The sequence below is a fragment of the Podarcis muralis genome, chromosome 4 (genome assembly GCF_964188315.1).
Source record: "Podarcis muralis chromosome 4, rPodMur119.hap1.1, whole genome shotgun sequence".
NCBI lineage: Eukaryota > Metazoa > Chordata > Lepidosauria > Squamata > Lacertidae > Podarcis > Podarcis muralis.
The window spans coordinates 62,038,774-62,054,996 of NC_135658.1; the positions used below are offsets into that span (position 1 = coordinate 62,038,774).

General features: G+C 39.3%; 1 protein-coding gene across 1 annotated transcript in view; it reads right to left on the reverse strand.

Annotated features, from left to right (window-relative positions):
- Positions 1-4,952: 4,952 nt before the first annotated feature.
- Positions 4,953-16,223, reverse strand: part of GK (glycerol kinase) — a 36,382-nt gene continuing 25,111 nt past the window's right edge. Inside the window, exons 17-20 of the mRNA XM_077927406.1 lie at positions 14,491-14,698; positions 14,080-14,160; positions 6,646-6,732; positions 4,953-5,005 (exon numbers count right to left, since the gene is read on the reverse strand). Of these exons, the coding sequence (XP_077783532.1) occupies positions 4,992-5,005; positions 6,646-6,732; positions 14,080-14,160; positions 14,491-14,698 (390 nt within the window). The 3' untranslated portion in view covers positions 4,953-4,991. The remainder of the gene's footprint in view (positions 5,006-6,645; positions 6,733-14,079; positions 14,161-14,490; positions 14,699-16,223) is intronic.

The following is a 16,223-nucleotide window of genomic DNA, read 5'->3' on the forward strand; positions in this document are numbered from 1 at the left end:
TCTTCTTTTTTTAAAAAAAGTAGAATCTTCCAGATGAAACACTGAAGAGCCATCTAACTCAGCTAAAGGTACCTGCTCCCATTATGCTGGTTTTTGAGCATTTTTAAGAGTATATTTGTAAGAAACTGGAACTGGCCACTAAGAGAAATGGAATCACGGCATTTTATTCTTAATGTGTTTAAACAGTTGGCAATTGTATTTTATTGTTTTTGAGCCAAATGGTGATGTACCAGTTTTTAATTATTTTATGAGACACCTGCTCCCTTTTAGCTAAAAGACAAGCCTGGGTGTTGGGAGGGCAGTGAGGGGAATCACATTTCATACGCTGCTTCTGAAGTATAGTGAGAGAGCTTCTGATGGCAAGGCATTTAATTAGGTTTTACATGGAAAATATAAATTTTTTTTCATCTTAATTATAAACATCTGGTAATTTCCAGCTTACACAATGCTGCTTATAAAACTCAATTCTTTCATGCAGAAAATATAATGTGTTGGGTCTTTCAAAACAAAATTAAAAAAAGAACTTGCAGAGCAACCAAGGCTCATTATATTGTGGAATAGTTTGTGCACATGCTCATTTACATGAAAAGAGAAAAGTTGCTTATGACATTTACTCAGGGCTAATTCAAGCAGTACTGGAAAATGCTATCAAGGAAGCAAAGCACAGTTGCAGCTACTAGAAATAAACATCTGTGCAAATGATTTTGTGCAAAACACAGTTTGTTCAAATAACAACATGTGCTATGTGAGCCTCAGAAGACTAATTCCACAGCCGATCAAATAGGAGTTTTAACAACAAAAGTATTTCCTTAATAGCTTGAAAGGTTTGGTGACAAATTTTCTAGTTCCCCCCTCCCGGCTCCACTCCGGAAAACTAAGTCATATATGCAGTTTTATTAAACCCTGTTTGGTACAGGCCAAGTAGGAAGAAAACTACCACCACCTCAACAAAGAGTCATAAATCAAAACAAAGAGAATCCATAGAGTCTTATCAGTAAATGCAGCTGCTCACCACAGGCTTGTAGCACAAAAGCCAAAAAACAAGCTAGCAGTCAAGACTGGGAATCTGTTTCCTATCTCCTAAAAGCTTGTGATGTTCAAGTTTTCTTATTATTTAAATACACTAGTCTTCAGGCTGGTTCTTACCCAGCTGTAAAGCAGGAACACTCCGACACTTTTGAAAAGACAAGGGGCATATAGCAGCTAGGCTATCCTTTGCCCATGAAACCATCTCCTACCATTTCACGAACCTTTCAGTTTTAACTGTTTTTTGCCGATTTCTTTGAAGTCTAAGTAATCCTCACTTTGAGGTGATGATACTATCCCTGTGGAGAATTTCAAGTGCAAATGGAGAGTTGTGGTTTGGAAGCAAAACTTAAATGAAATATAGAGAAGAGCTTGCACACTCGCCAGTACTATAGTGGTTTACAGTTTAACAGCACAATCCCGCACATGTTTACTCAGAGCTCCATGGGGTTTAACCAGACTTATAGGTTATATACTTGACCAACAAAAGACACTTAATATGGAGTAATTACCACTGGATACAATAAAACTTACACCCAAGTAAATAGGCATTAAGATTGTACTTTAAATACCACCAGTCAGTAACTGACTGGAAGTGTTCCAATAACTTATTATGATAGAAATGCAACAATTCAAGCAAATATATTTCTTATTTTAAAAATATGTTAATAGTGCTGCTATAATTCTTTGATTTATAACTTATTGAACTAGATATGCAAGACATATCATATACCGGGGGGCGGGGAGCGAATGGCTACTACACTCTGATGTACCGGAGGTGGCATGCTGCCATCTTAGTTCTGGAAATGCTAGGTAAGAAAACAAACAAACAAAATTGATTTACAAGTTAACATGCCATGTTACTTTAAGGCAGGGGTTAGCAAACTTTTCTTAGAAGGGAGCCGGTCCACTGTCCCTCAGACCTTGTGGGGGGGGCCAGACAATATTTTGAAAGAAAATAATGAACGAATTCCTATGCCCCACAAATAACCCAGAGATGCATTTTAAATAAAAGCACACATTCTACTCATGTAAAAACATGACATTCCGTGGGCCGGATTTAGAAGGCGATTGGGCCAGATCCAGCCCCTGGGCCTTAATTTGCTTACCCATGCTTTAAGGCAAGAAAATGAGAATCCCAGGATGAGATTTTGTGAAGTAGAATTTGCTTGTTTCCCACAAACAAACAAACAAACAAACAAACAGTAAAACATTTACACACTTGAATCAGATTTCATTTTAAATTTATTCGTGGCTTCCATTGCAAACATAATTGCAAACAAGATTTAGGTCATTTTAAATCACATGTATTCTCAGCAGTGCAAAACCAGCCAGTGTTGCTGTTACATACTTTCCATGTGCCCATTTAAATTTGAAGGTGTCACAATATATAGGGGAAAAAATCACAAGAATCCATTCACAAAAAGTGAACAGTTAATTTAATTCTGTTTTGTAGAAAAAAAAGAATTAAGTACATTTTACAAAATTGCAACTTTAATTATAATCTCAAAAAATAATTTAATGTCCTATATACCCCCCAGAAACTGTAGTTGAAACTGCCCATCACACATTGTTTAACAAAGCATCAGCCAAACACATATGAAGGCAGCTCAAGAAACAAGTGATTTCCAGGTTCTTTTTATGGTTTGCTGTTTCATCATTTGTTTGGAAAAAGGGGTTAGTATTTGGCACTTAACTCATATCTTTGAAACCCAATGTTATCACACACTTAACACCCTAGGTCTGCGTCCATTCCATTGACTTCCTAGGAAAAATACAGTTTATTCAGCCTGCCAAACACCTGTCCCTTGCAAGCTCTCCCCTCCCACTTTCCTCTGAAAGCTAAGCTCATGGAAAAAAGCAGAATACATTGTAAGAGAACAAGGCTAGCAGGGGAAAAGCCTTGGCTTGTCCCCTGTGCTAGCAGGGGAAAAGCCTTGGCTTGCCAAATACGGTCCAAGCTACACTGTGCCTGTGCAAGTTATAAGGCTAAGACGTGGAGTTTTACATATCCTACTACCAAGTTCACATGTACAGAAGTTCTGACACAAACCAATATTCCAAATTGCTTTTGTCATTACATTTATCAACATGCTGAAACATTTAAAACCCAATCTACATTTAAGGGACAACGTTGTCAAGAGTATTCTAGAATTTACACCAAGTGCAGAATGTGCTGCAGCTTCAGAGACCATTGTTTTAGATTTTCATTGCACTTAATGAAAAGGCATTGATATTAAGTGTCCTATAAAGACCTAAAATCCTTTGAATTTCCAATGCTTAATGTTGTTTCCCAAGTGATCAAACACAAATATTCTGTAAGAGTGAAGACAAAGTCACATGAGACACACATGGAAACCATTTGAGCATGCACATTCCCTTTAGCTCCTAAGTGCACATACTTTGAAATACACATCAAACTTTCAAATCAGGCAATTTCATGTTAAGATTACACCAAGCCCTCTTTATTTACCAAAAATAATCTTTTGCATGAGATTTTATAGCAGGGAGTAAGCTATGTCATTTATCCACATAGGAGCTACTTTTTGCTGCCATTTTTGGGTACATTCCAGCAATCTGAGGCATCTCAAAGGACAAGGCAGACTGGATCCAACACGTTCTTATGTCCAATTCATTTCAGAGATGTGCAAATCAAAACTCCTTCCAGCTACAGGCAGCATTGGCAGCAGAAAAAATAATAATGTGGGGGACATATCTGGGAGGACCAGAGTGACCTTTGATGAAACCCTGTTACATTCAAGATTTGAAGGGGTTATTTGTCCTTGCTTGCCTTTTCTAATATAGTTCCCACTCCATTATTCTGTTCCTTTACAGCATTCCAATTTCAGCAAAAGGGATACAGAGAAAAATCTGATGGTGGTGGCAATGATGGTAACGGCGGAAAAGGGAACCAGGTTGTGAGCTGACAGGTGTTTCTACTGATATTTTTTTTTAAGAAAAGAAACAATTCCCTCCAAAGATTGTAGAATGGATCACTTGAAAATGTGTCAGTTTAGCTTTGACATTTTTTGCTAGCAACTAGTGCTTTTGCTTTTATGCCTAAAAACCTACACTTGCACCCAAGACGCAAAATTGTCACTGTCCAGAATGTGGCTATGCTAAGAGACAACCTTTGGTCCTGAACTTTCCCATTCCTACACCACCAGCTCCAACACATCCAGACAATGGAAAGGTTCATTTGGACTGAACCTGCTGCCCAAAGAAAGCATAAAAAGTGCATCCAAAACTATTTAATCTGTATCTTTACACCTTAACGTAGTACTTTGCATGTGGAGCTTCTTTGCTGCTTAGGTCTCTGGCTTGCTAATGTATAGGTGAAAGCACATATATTTAAATCTTAAATACACATTTGGAAAAATAATCTTGTTAATTAACTTGTGGCACTTTCAGAATTTAGGGTCCTCATTACTGATGGACAATGCACATGAACAGAAGAGAATAAATCAGTTATTCAGGTTTTAGTGTAAGGAAAGAGCACCATTAACCGCTTCAATATTGGAAGAGTCTAAACTGATGACGATACAGACAGGTGTTGCTCCATTGGTCACTAGAGAGATAGCACTGGCAGACACCATTATGGGCAATTTTCTAGGAAATGGAAAAAGCCATCATGACTTTGCAGATGTGCATACTGTGCTAAGTTTTTGAACCGTACAGTTGACAATAATACAACCCTTTTCTTTGTGGCAATTTCCCATGTCGAAATGTATAAAACAGGTGATGATGGTGGAGGAAGTTAACGAAAGGTTTGCATCCCAGTGTACATTTAAGTAGGGAACATGGGGCAGCAATGTTGTGTGTGTTCCTCATTCCACGTTCAAGTCCTCTCCTATATATTCATGTTATTTTGACAATTAACCAAGTCAAAACAATCCCATGACATTGGAAGAGAGCACCAGATTCTCTTCGGATGCTGCAATCTCCTGGAAATCCATTAAGGAGCCTCATTTGCAATTACCTTAAATAGAAAACATATTGTCAGGTGTTGAATACTTCTTGCTGAAAACAAAATGCAATGTTTATGATTACTTTTTGAGGAGAGGTTTAGCTAAAGGCAGTTCTCTCTTTCTCTTTTTTGGGGGTGTGTGTGGAGAAAGAAGAGGAAAGACTTCATATGGGTTCTACCTCTGTAGAGAGAGGCAAACACAGTACAAAGAACAATTAGGGCTTAGTCCAGTCTCTGTCAAATCTTTTGGAACATAGCCTCAAGATTTGATTGTAGTAAAGAATACAAAAGATGGGTCTGATATTCAGAGGCAAAATCCAGTGGCAACTTCTCCTGCACAAGTCTCATTGAAATGATTAAGTTAAGCTATAGTAGGTAAATTCTGGATAGGAAGCCCATTCATGCCCCACAAGTCAGCTAAAGGTGAACTAATAAAGCTACTAATATTCTGCAAATATTTTTCTCTATATCATGGGAAGAACACTGCACATATCTACCACAAACCTACAAACCGCTGGTCGACTCTAAAGTGAATTATGGCTTCATAATATAAATTGCAATGGGCTCACTGCCTTGAAGAAATAAGACACCATCCATAGAATTTAGATTGTGCACTGAAACATACTGCACTAGTCCCATGCAGATGACACTCACCTGTCAGATCTACTGCAAGTACACAATCCATGAAATTCCCTCTGCCATTAGTAACATACTAAGGCATGTACACAAGCACAATTAACTTTATTCTCTACAGCATGGTACAGCCACTGTAGTGCCCTCCAGATTTTGTTGAACTTTAACTCCCATCAGCCCCAGCCATAAAGGTCAGACATCAGGAATTATGTGAATTGTAATCCATCAACATCTGGAAGGCACCATGTTGGCTATTCCTGTATGCTACATCACTCTAAAAAGGAGTAGTACTTGGGGTGGTTATGCTGCATGCGTATACTTTTTCCAGTAGTGATCCAGACTAATTAGCCCACCACATATTCTCCACAAGCTGCAAATGAAATGGAAGTTTATATCAAAATATTGAACCACTGTGATCTTTTCAAATGTGAGACCCTAATCTTATGACTAAGTTAGATTATCAATATAATTTGTTTGAGGGAAATTTAAAAACCAACTAGCCAACCAACCAACCAACAAAATTGCACACTCTTTTAGGAGACAAAATCTTTTTGATGTTAATGATGGTTTGACCTTAACAGTGTGCTTGAAATATCAGCAGGTCAGTTTTGTAGAGTTGAATTGGAAAAACAGCCTGTTTGGCTCACTCTAAGCATTTATTTGCTGGTCCAGAAAGTTCTAAAGATTTGCTTGTAATGTCTGAAAATGCTGATTTCTTAAAATAAATTATGTAGCTTTTGAGCTTTCAAAGGATAACTCGAATGCATTATTTTGTTGTAATAAGTAGAAAATCAGAACCTATAACCATGCTAAAAAAATAATCATGGCAGTGTGGCTGACAGCAGAAGTCCTACAGAAAATATTGGTTCCAGAGAATCTTAAATCAGTGTCTTGAGAAGCTGTAGCTATTTGTGCCACTGTTTATTCAACACAGAACAAGAATACTGAAAACAAAAGGAAAACAAACTAGCAGTGATAACCTTGTAAAAATAAGCTAGTTCAAATAATAATAAACTAACCTGAGATGTACTTTGCTCCGATTAACATTAACAGGCTATTCATTATAAAAAAGCCCAAAGGCAGACTACAGAAGATACTAGTTTCACCTGATGTCATCCAGTAGGAGAGGTTCCAGTCAAGCAAATCAAAAGAGAGATACATGTAAATTGCAAGATTTAGGAATCACATAAATAGATAAAAATTACAAGAAAGCAGCAACTTCTGCAAAATGCTACAGATAGTTTTAACACACAGTAATAATTAGAGCTGAGCCAAGCCTTTCCGCTAAGATATATTCCAACTTTGCATCCAATGTCAATATTCAATGTGATTTAGGCAAAGCCAATCAAATATTAATAAAGCAGACAATACAGAACTCCAAAACAAAGCTGATGTTAAGTATTTAAAAGATTCTTCTAGAGAGAATGCATGGGTGATTGAGGAGCACGTGCATGTGTGTCTCCACTCACATATATATTCATAAACACACACATGTTAATGTGCAATTTAAGAGCTACAGGCACAGGCCTGCACATGCAAGTCTCTTCAAAAGAGGAAGATTGCATGAACAAAGCCTAATGAATGTGCAGTGTCCCTTGGGTACCTCCTTCAAAGAATCTGTTTGCTCCATCATCATGCATACTACAACCTCAGTAAGCGGAATATATATCTACCACTACCCAGACTGCAATCAAAAGCACAAAATAGCAGTATTTACTGGTATTTCACCCAATGATCCCTTACAGATGTGCTAAAACCACTGGCTTACAATATAGTGTTATCTAATCTAGATTGTTTTATACATGGATACTAGGCAACAATATGGTCAAGAAGCAACTTGACTAGTTGAGCAGCATACATGCTGGGATAGCTCAGTCAGTAGAGCGTTGGACTCTTAATCTCAGGGTTGTGGGTTTGAGCCCCATGTTGGGCAAAAAAATTCTGCATGGCAGGGGGTTGGACTAGATGACCCTCGTGGTCCATTCTAATGCTACAATTCTTTGTTTCTATGATTAAAGCTGCCTTCAGGAGCAAAAACTTGCATCTAGTTCAATGGTTCTCAAGCATTTACATTCTAACCCGCCTCACACCAATTTTGCTGATTAAGCAACAAGCTTTTCCTCTCTATATCAAAGATACCCTACTCAGCAGTGTGTCGCAACACACTCAAAATGCCATCCCTGACCTATTCAAACATTCTTGGGCACAGCATGGAATACACAGCATGTATTCCATTATCGTCTTCTTGGTAAGTTATCAAAAGACTCAAGTAATAGCCTTCAAAACAATGAAGAGCTCATCCAAAGTGCTCTGCAACCTCTTCCCTTGATTTGTACACAAAGAAAGCACCTAAGGTTTAGATCAGGGGTAGTCAACCTTTTTATACCTACCGCCCACTAATGCATCTTTCTTGATGGTAAAATTTCCTTACCGCCCACCAGTGCTGCAGTAACTTTTTTTAGCGCAAGTAGAAAGGAGGGGTTTTTTTAAAAAGTACTTAAATTTATCTTTTTATTTCTACTTTATGCATGTTTATAATGTTTTTAACTTTATGAAGTTCAATGTGAAAACAATAAAGTAATTTGAAATTACTTTTCTTTCTTTTTTATAAGATAACAAAACGTAACTTGCCAGAACATGAGCCACTCTAAACACTATGCTTCTGCCTGTCCCTGTTTTCTCTCCTCCTATTTTTTCCTTTTTTTTCTATTTTTCTTCCTTTTTTTCTATTTTTTTCTTCCTTTTCCTTTTCATCTCTTTTTTTACTCTTTTCTTTTACCTTCCTCATGGCAATGTCCAGAAGTACGGCTGAGTTAGTTAGCACACTTATTATTATTAGTCAACAACAATTATCTCCTTCCCCTGCCTATAACTTTTCCTTTCCTTCTTTCTCCTATTTTACAAGTACTCTGCTCCGCTTCTGCCTGTCCCTGCTATCATGCATCAGCTCCCACTCCTCCCCTTGTGTTGCAAACATATTATAACATCGCCCCACCAATCGCTCTCCTGCGTTTAGATTATTTCCTTTTTTGGCGTATGGCACCACTTGGCAGAGCCAGTTACTTTCTTGATTGCCTTATATCAAGCATGGCCAAACTTGGCCCTCCAGCTGTTTTGGGACTACAACTCCCATCATCCCTAGCTAACAGGACCGGTGGTCAGGGATGATGGGAATTGTAGTCCCAAAACTGCTGGAGGGCCAGAGTTTGGCCATGCCTGCCTTATACCAGGCCATACAAGATGGATACATTCACAGACCAAGCAAGGTGGATACATTCACAGGCAGAGTCACTGGATACTTTTCTACTGCAGCCTATGCCTATGGATGTACCCACTTGGTGCCTCAGAAACATAAGCAAGACACAAGTAAGGGGGGGGGGGAGATTCAAACTTGGCTACCACACTTCCTCTTCCTGCGTATTACACTCGCTCACGCTTTCATGTGTGTTTGTGCACTTGTGCCCGCCCACACTTCCTGCTAACCACCGAGTGCGAGAGAGATGAATAGAGCGTTCATCTCTCTCGATGGAAGGATTCAGCTTGTGCTGTAGAATCCCCCACTGCCCACCTGGAATTCTGAAACGCCCACTAGTGAGCGGTAGGGACTAGTGGACAACCCATGGTTTAGAACAGGGTTTGGCAAGGCTTACCTTGCCCGGGTAGGTTCACTGCCACGGAGCCCTGTCTGTGGGCCTGATTGCGCGTCTGCATCTGCACAGGCACGATTTCCGGCATCTGCACATGCACAGACACAATTTCTGGTGCCGCGGAAGCGATTCCCTGGCACTGCGCTGGTTTAGCGCAGCGCGCGGCGACTTGTCAACCAGAAGGCTCGGTTCTGGGGCCACTTGTGGCCCATGGCCCTTAGGTTGCCGACCCCTGGTTTAGATTATCCATGGTGCGTTTGATGCAGTTGTTCCAGGCCCCACAACACCCAGAACCTGGTACCTCTTATACACACACCTCTATCCACCTTGCTACCCACTCCACCTCTTCACCTGTAACCTTTGAATAGAATAGAATAGATTCTTTATTGTCATTACACAAGTGCAACATTGCACAAGTGCAACGAAATTGGATGCCATCCCTTAAAAACAACAAAAGCAAAACAACAACAACAACCAAACAAACCACATTCCAGCCACACCCACACCAACACCCATCAAACTCCCAGGTCACACTATCGAGTTACAGCATTCAAAAAGGCCACAGCTCTTGGATAGAAACTGTTTTTCAGTCTATTTGTCCTTGACTTGATGTTTCTATATCTCCTGCCAGAAGATATACACACACCTCTATCCACCTTGCTACCCACTCCACCTCTTCACCTGTAACCTTTGTGGTTGCATGGTCACAGCAGCTCCACTGTGATCGCAACGAATGCTTAGGGGTGCCACTTGTGAGAGTTAGAGAGACTACAGTATAAACAAAATAGTAGTAACCAGCAAGGCACGGTTTCTTGACCCTCACAAACCTCAGCTTTCACAGGAAAAAGAGAGGCTATGGCAACAGATAGTTATGGGGAGGATTCCTGCTGGAGCTATGAGAGAAGGAAATTATTATCTTGAGGTGGAGGCACACCACAGAATGAGGGAGAGACCGGTTTTTTGTTGTTGTGAGGACTCACTCACCCAATACCATTCCAAAGTGTATGATGACTGCAGGGAGAGTTGTATAAATGACTTCCCTAGCTTGCATCTGAGATGAGGTGTGTGAGAGACACAGTATCTAAAGAGGGAGTTTTATTTTTGTTTTTTGGGTGGGTGCCTTTATTAAACTTCACAGTGTAGCCTTCATCACCTTGCCACATCCAATTACTTAAAAATTTAAGCCTGCTTGGGACATAGACAACAAGAGAAACTAGGTTGCCTTTGCTTTGATTTTTATCTAGGAAAGATTTATGTTTCCTATGATTGACCAAAACAGTGACAAGTCTCCCTATCCCCTCACAACAACCTTATGAGATGGGCTGGGCTGATGGGCTGGGATACAGTGACTGGGCCCAAAGGTCACCAAGTGAGCTTTATGGCTAAGCAAGAATTTGAAACCAGACCTTCACAATCAAACACTGCAATGACGATGCCTTTAGAATTACTTTGCAAAATAAGATAGCATGAGTTTGAAAGAAATGGGATCTCATAAAATGGCAGCCTTAGAGAAGACTTGAGTCGCTTGCTAGAACCTGAACAAAATACCCAAAGCTCCATGAAGGACAAAAAGAGAAAAGCAAATACGTTCTTTGATAAAAATCAAGGCTTCATAATTCATTTTGACTAGGAAAATATATATATAATTACATAGCATTTTTTCTGAAACTTAAGCTATTAAAACAGATTAATTTTCAGACTTCTATCTAGATCTTCAAAGGTGATATTACTTCTGAGTACACATGTGCAGGATAGCACTATAAAACTAATTAACTATGATTTCACTGAAATACTAACTTTAGAAATAGTTTCATGCTTTGCTTCTGGGCATTTCATTTGATTTAATTGTGAATAAAACACAACACCCTATAGAGCTGGTTTCTTCCTTGTTTTATTGCGCACATTCATGAGGAGAACCCTGATGCCCAAAACAGGAAACACAGATTTTGTTCTTCCTCAGTCTCAAATTCTTGTTCTATTGGTCTGGGTCTACGTTCATTGTGTGCTGCTATATTGATGGGATGAAAACATAAGACAGTGTCATTTTTCTAATCTCTGAATCAGCACAGAGGTTTCCATGTCTGCTAGCCATTGCTAAACTGCCTTTAAAGTGCACTGTCACTAAGGTGAGTTATAAATGCAGTATCTATGCAAGATAACTTAAGAGAATTAATATACACAGATACACACACACACACAAAATCAGAACACAGAAAGAGCCAGTGAAGACCAAAGCTTAAGAACAGTGTAAGTGTCATTAGCATTGGATATCATTGGCTTGGTTCACACATAAACACCATAGTTAATGTTCAAATACAGTAAAAACACCAAAGTCCCCGCTTTGTATTGGGGAGTCAAGAAACAAACTGGGCTCCCACTCCAGGATACTTTGGAGTGAAACAGACCATGAGCTTGTGTTCCTTTGTAATGAAAAGCCAAGGGTTATGGTTTCTTGTGCTTGATGTAGAACAGCCAGGAGTGGGGGTTGAAACAAAACGGTGACCTTTAGCACCAGCATGCTGCCTGTTCATGCTAAACTATAGTTAACGATTGCTGAATGCTTGATGTGAACCAGACCACTAAATGCCAAGGCAAAAATAATAGTGTTCACCCTGGCACAGAACATCTAAGAAGGGGTGGTGGGCAAATATATACAGGGAGTGAATTCCATAGATAAGTGCAATCACAGAGAACACCCTCGCCAGAACACGGCCTCTGCTACAGATCTAACCAGCACTGGCGATAGGTACCATTCCTTGTTCCATTGCTTCGGGGAGGGGACAACTAGAATAGAGACATCACCTGTGTGCACAGTGAAGGAATAAATCTAGGCTCCTGCCCAGTTAAGAGTAGCACCAAGTGATTATTTCCAACATTGGGGGAAAGGGTGTGTGTAAAAAGGTCAAGCTCACATAGCTACTACCCCCATATTATCTTGAATGCCATCACGTTTAGTAGAGCACACTTGAATGCAGCAGCTGTTTCTGTTGCAAGATGGAGCCACAGGCTGGATGTACAGGACAAATCAGAGAGAACATTGTCCAGTATTTCTCAAATCTTCTCTCTATTCTTGGGAATACTATACCCTCTCTCCTATTACTGTGTTGCCCTCAACTTTTACTGTCTAGTAAGAACATGGACCTTTAAACTTGAGTTTCTTCTATACATGCCTATTCTAATGAAGAAACAACAACCAGAAACTTTATTTACTTAACTAAAACTTCCTTCTGCAGCTGTTAAGGCTTTAAAGAAATAAAAAGCCATAGTATTCAGTAAGGGTCCAAGGACTCCTTCCACCCAGAAATCACGAAGTTTGAGAACCTTTGATCTAGTTTATGCAACTTCTTCCCGTTGGCTGAAGGAGCCAATATTTTATTATTTTCTTCAGATTTCATATTATAATGCATCTATAACAATCTAATGATAAAGCACAGAAGTATGTGCTTTATCATTGTATTTTGGAAAAAAACCCCTCAAATCAAATCATTATAGTTTAAGGCTATAATTCTAAGCATACCTATTGGGGGGGGGGCTGAAATCTAACTGAAAGAAATAGGACTTGCATCTCAAATTTGCATACTTAGGATATCATTACAGGCCAGCTCTTTAGTGTTAATTTGTAAATGACAATGACCTGATTCTCACATCACATTAAGCCATAGTTTAAAACAATTGGTTGTACTCAATGCTAGTCCAACTCAGAGAAGACCCATTGAAGTTAATAGGCATGGCTAACTTAGGCTCAATAATTTCACTAGGTCTACACTTGAATTGAACTTAATTGGATACAAGCTTTGGTTTAATGTAAACAGAGTACTAACACATGCTGCTGAAAATTTCCTGTAGCACTCCTTCCCCCCTGCCCACCCCTTCAGCTGAGTCTGGACTCCAGAGTCTGGCTTGTTATATTGTCAGAATCTAGACTCATTGTTAGTTTCTCTTCAAGGCTTGTTCTCGACTTACCACTGGCCATTCACCTTAAACCATAGTTTTGTTTTGTTCTGTGGATTAATGTAACATGTGAATTGGGTCAATGAAATGCAGCCAGAGTTTAATATGTTCAACATGAGAGTTGGGATATATTATTCATGCGACTTCAATAGCAATCTATAAGTCTCAGAATCAGTAAATTTTGTTCAACACACACTTTTCTATTCTGGTTGTTATAAGCCAATGTGGGATTTCAGTCAATGTGGGATTGCAAGCCCCTTCTTGCCTTTTGCTGACACAGCAGATAGGACAGCTTCTCTTATTTAAAATTAATCCTACTTGATAGCATAGTATCCATAGATTGGTTCTACCCAATTTATTTACTATTCTCTACATGTGAGAATAAAGTCCCATAGAACCTCTGTTTCACTGGTTTCAAATAACTTTTTTAGCCACTCTATCTTTTTAGCATTTGTTCATATATAAACATGTTTCTGATTTGCAAAATGCATAGGTAATTCTGCTTAGGAACCTTTAGACTGAGCTCCTGATGCCATATAAAATTATCATTAAAATGTTAGCTCAGGCAGTCAAGAGGAAGCAGATAGCTATTGTTTAGATGTTGCCAGGTGCCATAGAGTTTTCTCTAGTTTCTATATACTTGGCTAAAAGCATTTATAAATCAGTTGTTCCATAACCACCTGTTATGGAAGTTAGAATTGTTTAAAAAGCTGTGTATGTTCTTTGCTGCAGCCAGTTTAAAACTTTGTCTTCAAACAAAATAGGTGAGAGGATTAATCACAAAAGGTGAATGACATTCTTCTAACAAAAACGCAGCCTAATTTTCACAAGCTAGGAATAATTGTAATGGCTTACCGTCTACTTGTGGTTCTGTTGTTTCCCAGCCCATTGACTTCTGAACAGCTTTCTTCCACCTGGTATAGCGATACTCGCTTTCTGAAACCGCAAGGAAATTTTTCATCCCAATTTCTAACCTCTCACACATATCCTGATGCAATGTTATCTACTCATATCAGATCTGGACTGGTCTTGTTAGTCACATCTAGATAAAGAGCCTCCTCTTTATCAAGTGACAACAACAGTCAAACAGAAGTGTAAAAAGCACCGTACTTTTAGCCCAGAACACACCCGCACTCACTCTACTAGTCTAATTTTACCAATGGAACAAACTGCACTAGTCCCTCTAAGTAATGTGAATTGGCCAAGGCCCAGCATGGGCTGATGAATGCCCAGATAATGGATAACGTATATGAGTTTCCTCCTTACCCTCAGGATTGATCTGTGGCTCAAAACGTTCACTGGTCACTGCTGTAAAGTCAGCAGGATTCAGACTCCAGACTCCCACTCCTTCTGCAGCTCCTGCTGCCATTGCTGCTCCCAGTGCAGTGGTTTCAGGCATGGATGGCTTTACTAATAAGCCAAAAATGAAGGCAGAGTGTTTATGGACTGCTTTACATAGCAAGGTATTTACAGGCTAATGAAGTAATCACATTTTAAGTGAAGTTAGAACACCAAGCAGCATGCTTGTTTTGTTTTCTCAATTTTCATCTTTTGATCTACAAATGCCCCTCCTTATTTCTAGTTCTTCTAACTGGCTTAATGTAGAAAAATAAATGAGAATCTGAGTTAAAACCAAATATATATAGCTTATTAATTAAAATAATAATAGAGAGAGCAGCACTGGTTCTTAAGAAACAAAGTAGAGGAAATTGGTAACAGCTGTAAAGATCTTAATATCCTGGATGTTATTGCAATTAATTAACCCCAGGGTTATTTTGCTTCCAGATATTTTAATAAAAGATGAGTAAGGAGAAAGGGCAAGCTTGTGTCTTTTAAATAATATCTTCTTAAGTTTGAAATAGTGCGTGGATCAAAGAATTCACCCCCCAACACACGTCCAAATTTAGAGTAGTATTCAACCAAGTTTTACTCATGAGTAAACCTGTTGAAAGTAACTGACCTCTTTTAGTACTGTTCATTAATTTTAATGGGATTTTTTCTTAGTAAAACTAAAGCTCATTCACACTTCCATTTGCCCTGCTGCTTCCCCAGTGGAAAATGCATGGTTTACAGCTGAATGGCAGTTGGGTTTTCTGTGGATTGCCATTTGTTGTGATTCAGTGCTAAACACCATGTTTCCCCAGGGAAAGCTGTGGGACAAACACAAAACTGTTCAGACCCATGCCTAGAAAGCATGGGACAAGCGAGAAACCTTTTGGACCAGTGCTTTCTAGGCAAAAGACAAGCAGAAAAGTGTGGACGAGCCCTTAGTTGAAGGCCCCCCTAGTGTCTGTTGCCTTGTATCACACTCATCCAATTTAATGTTTACACCCAACTCATTAGAACTACAGTATATAAAGGTCAACCCATGCTGCTGGATTTTGAACTTTTACAGATGACATCAAAAACAGAGTTGCATAGCGATATTTACTGAAACTGTCATGATACAAAGAGGACTTGGTAGACATACATAAAATAGAACCCACATAAGCCAGCACACTATTGTGAATCTCTGTACATATATTGTTTGCGGGGGGAAACCCCATTCCATTAAAAAGCCCCTTTGCACGATTCATTTAACAGAGAGCTTGCTTCCTTTATCACAATTCTGTGTGTGTGGGAAGGCGGGTGAGGAGAGGAAATTGCCTTCCATAGCAACCTCTATAGCAGGAAGCAATGCTGTCACCATGAAAAACAGGAGAGCAACCTGCCTCCTTCTCCTGAAGGAAATTTGACAGGATGATGGCACACATATTTTAAAGGACATTCTTTCTGGGGAAAAACATTGTTCAGTCATGGTTAAAGGACACATATGTGAAGGGCTCGTTCTAACCGCATGGAGAGGAGCTGAAAGTAGTCATTCTCCACAGATCCAGAAAAGCACAGGAAGATAAAATTAACTAGCAAAAACACGTATGCAGATGTAAGCTGCAGTTTTGTATTCAGAACGCCAAACTTTTTATGACAGCCTACACAAGTAGTTCTGAGCATTCTGCTGC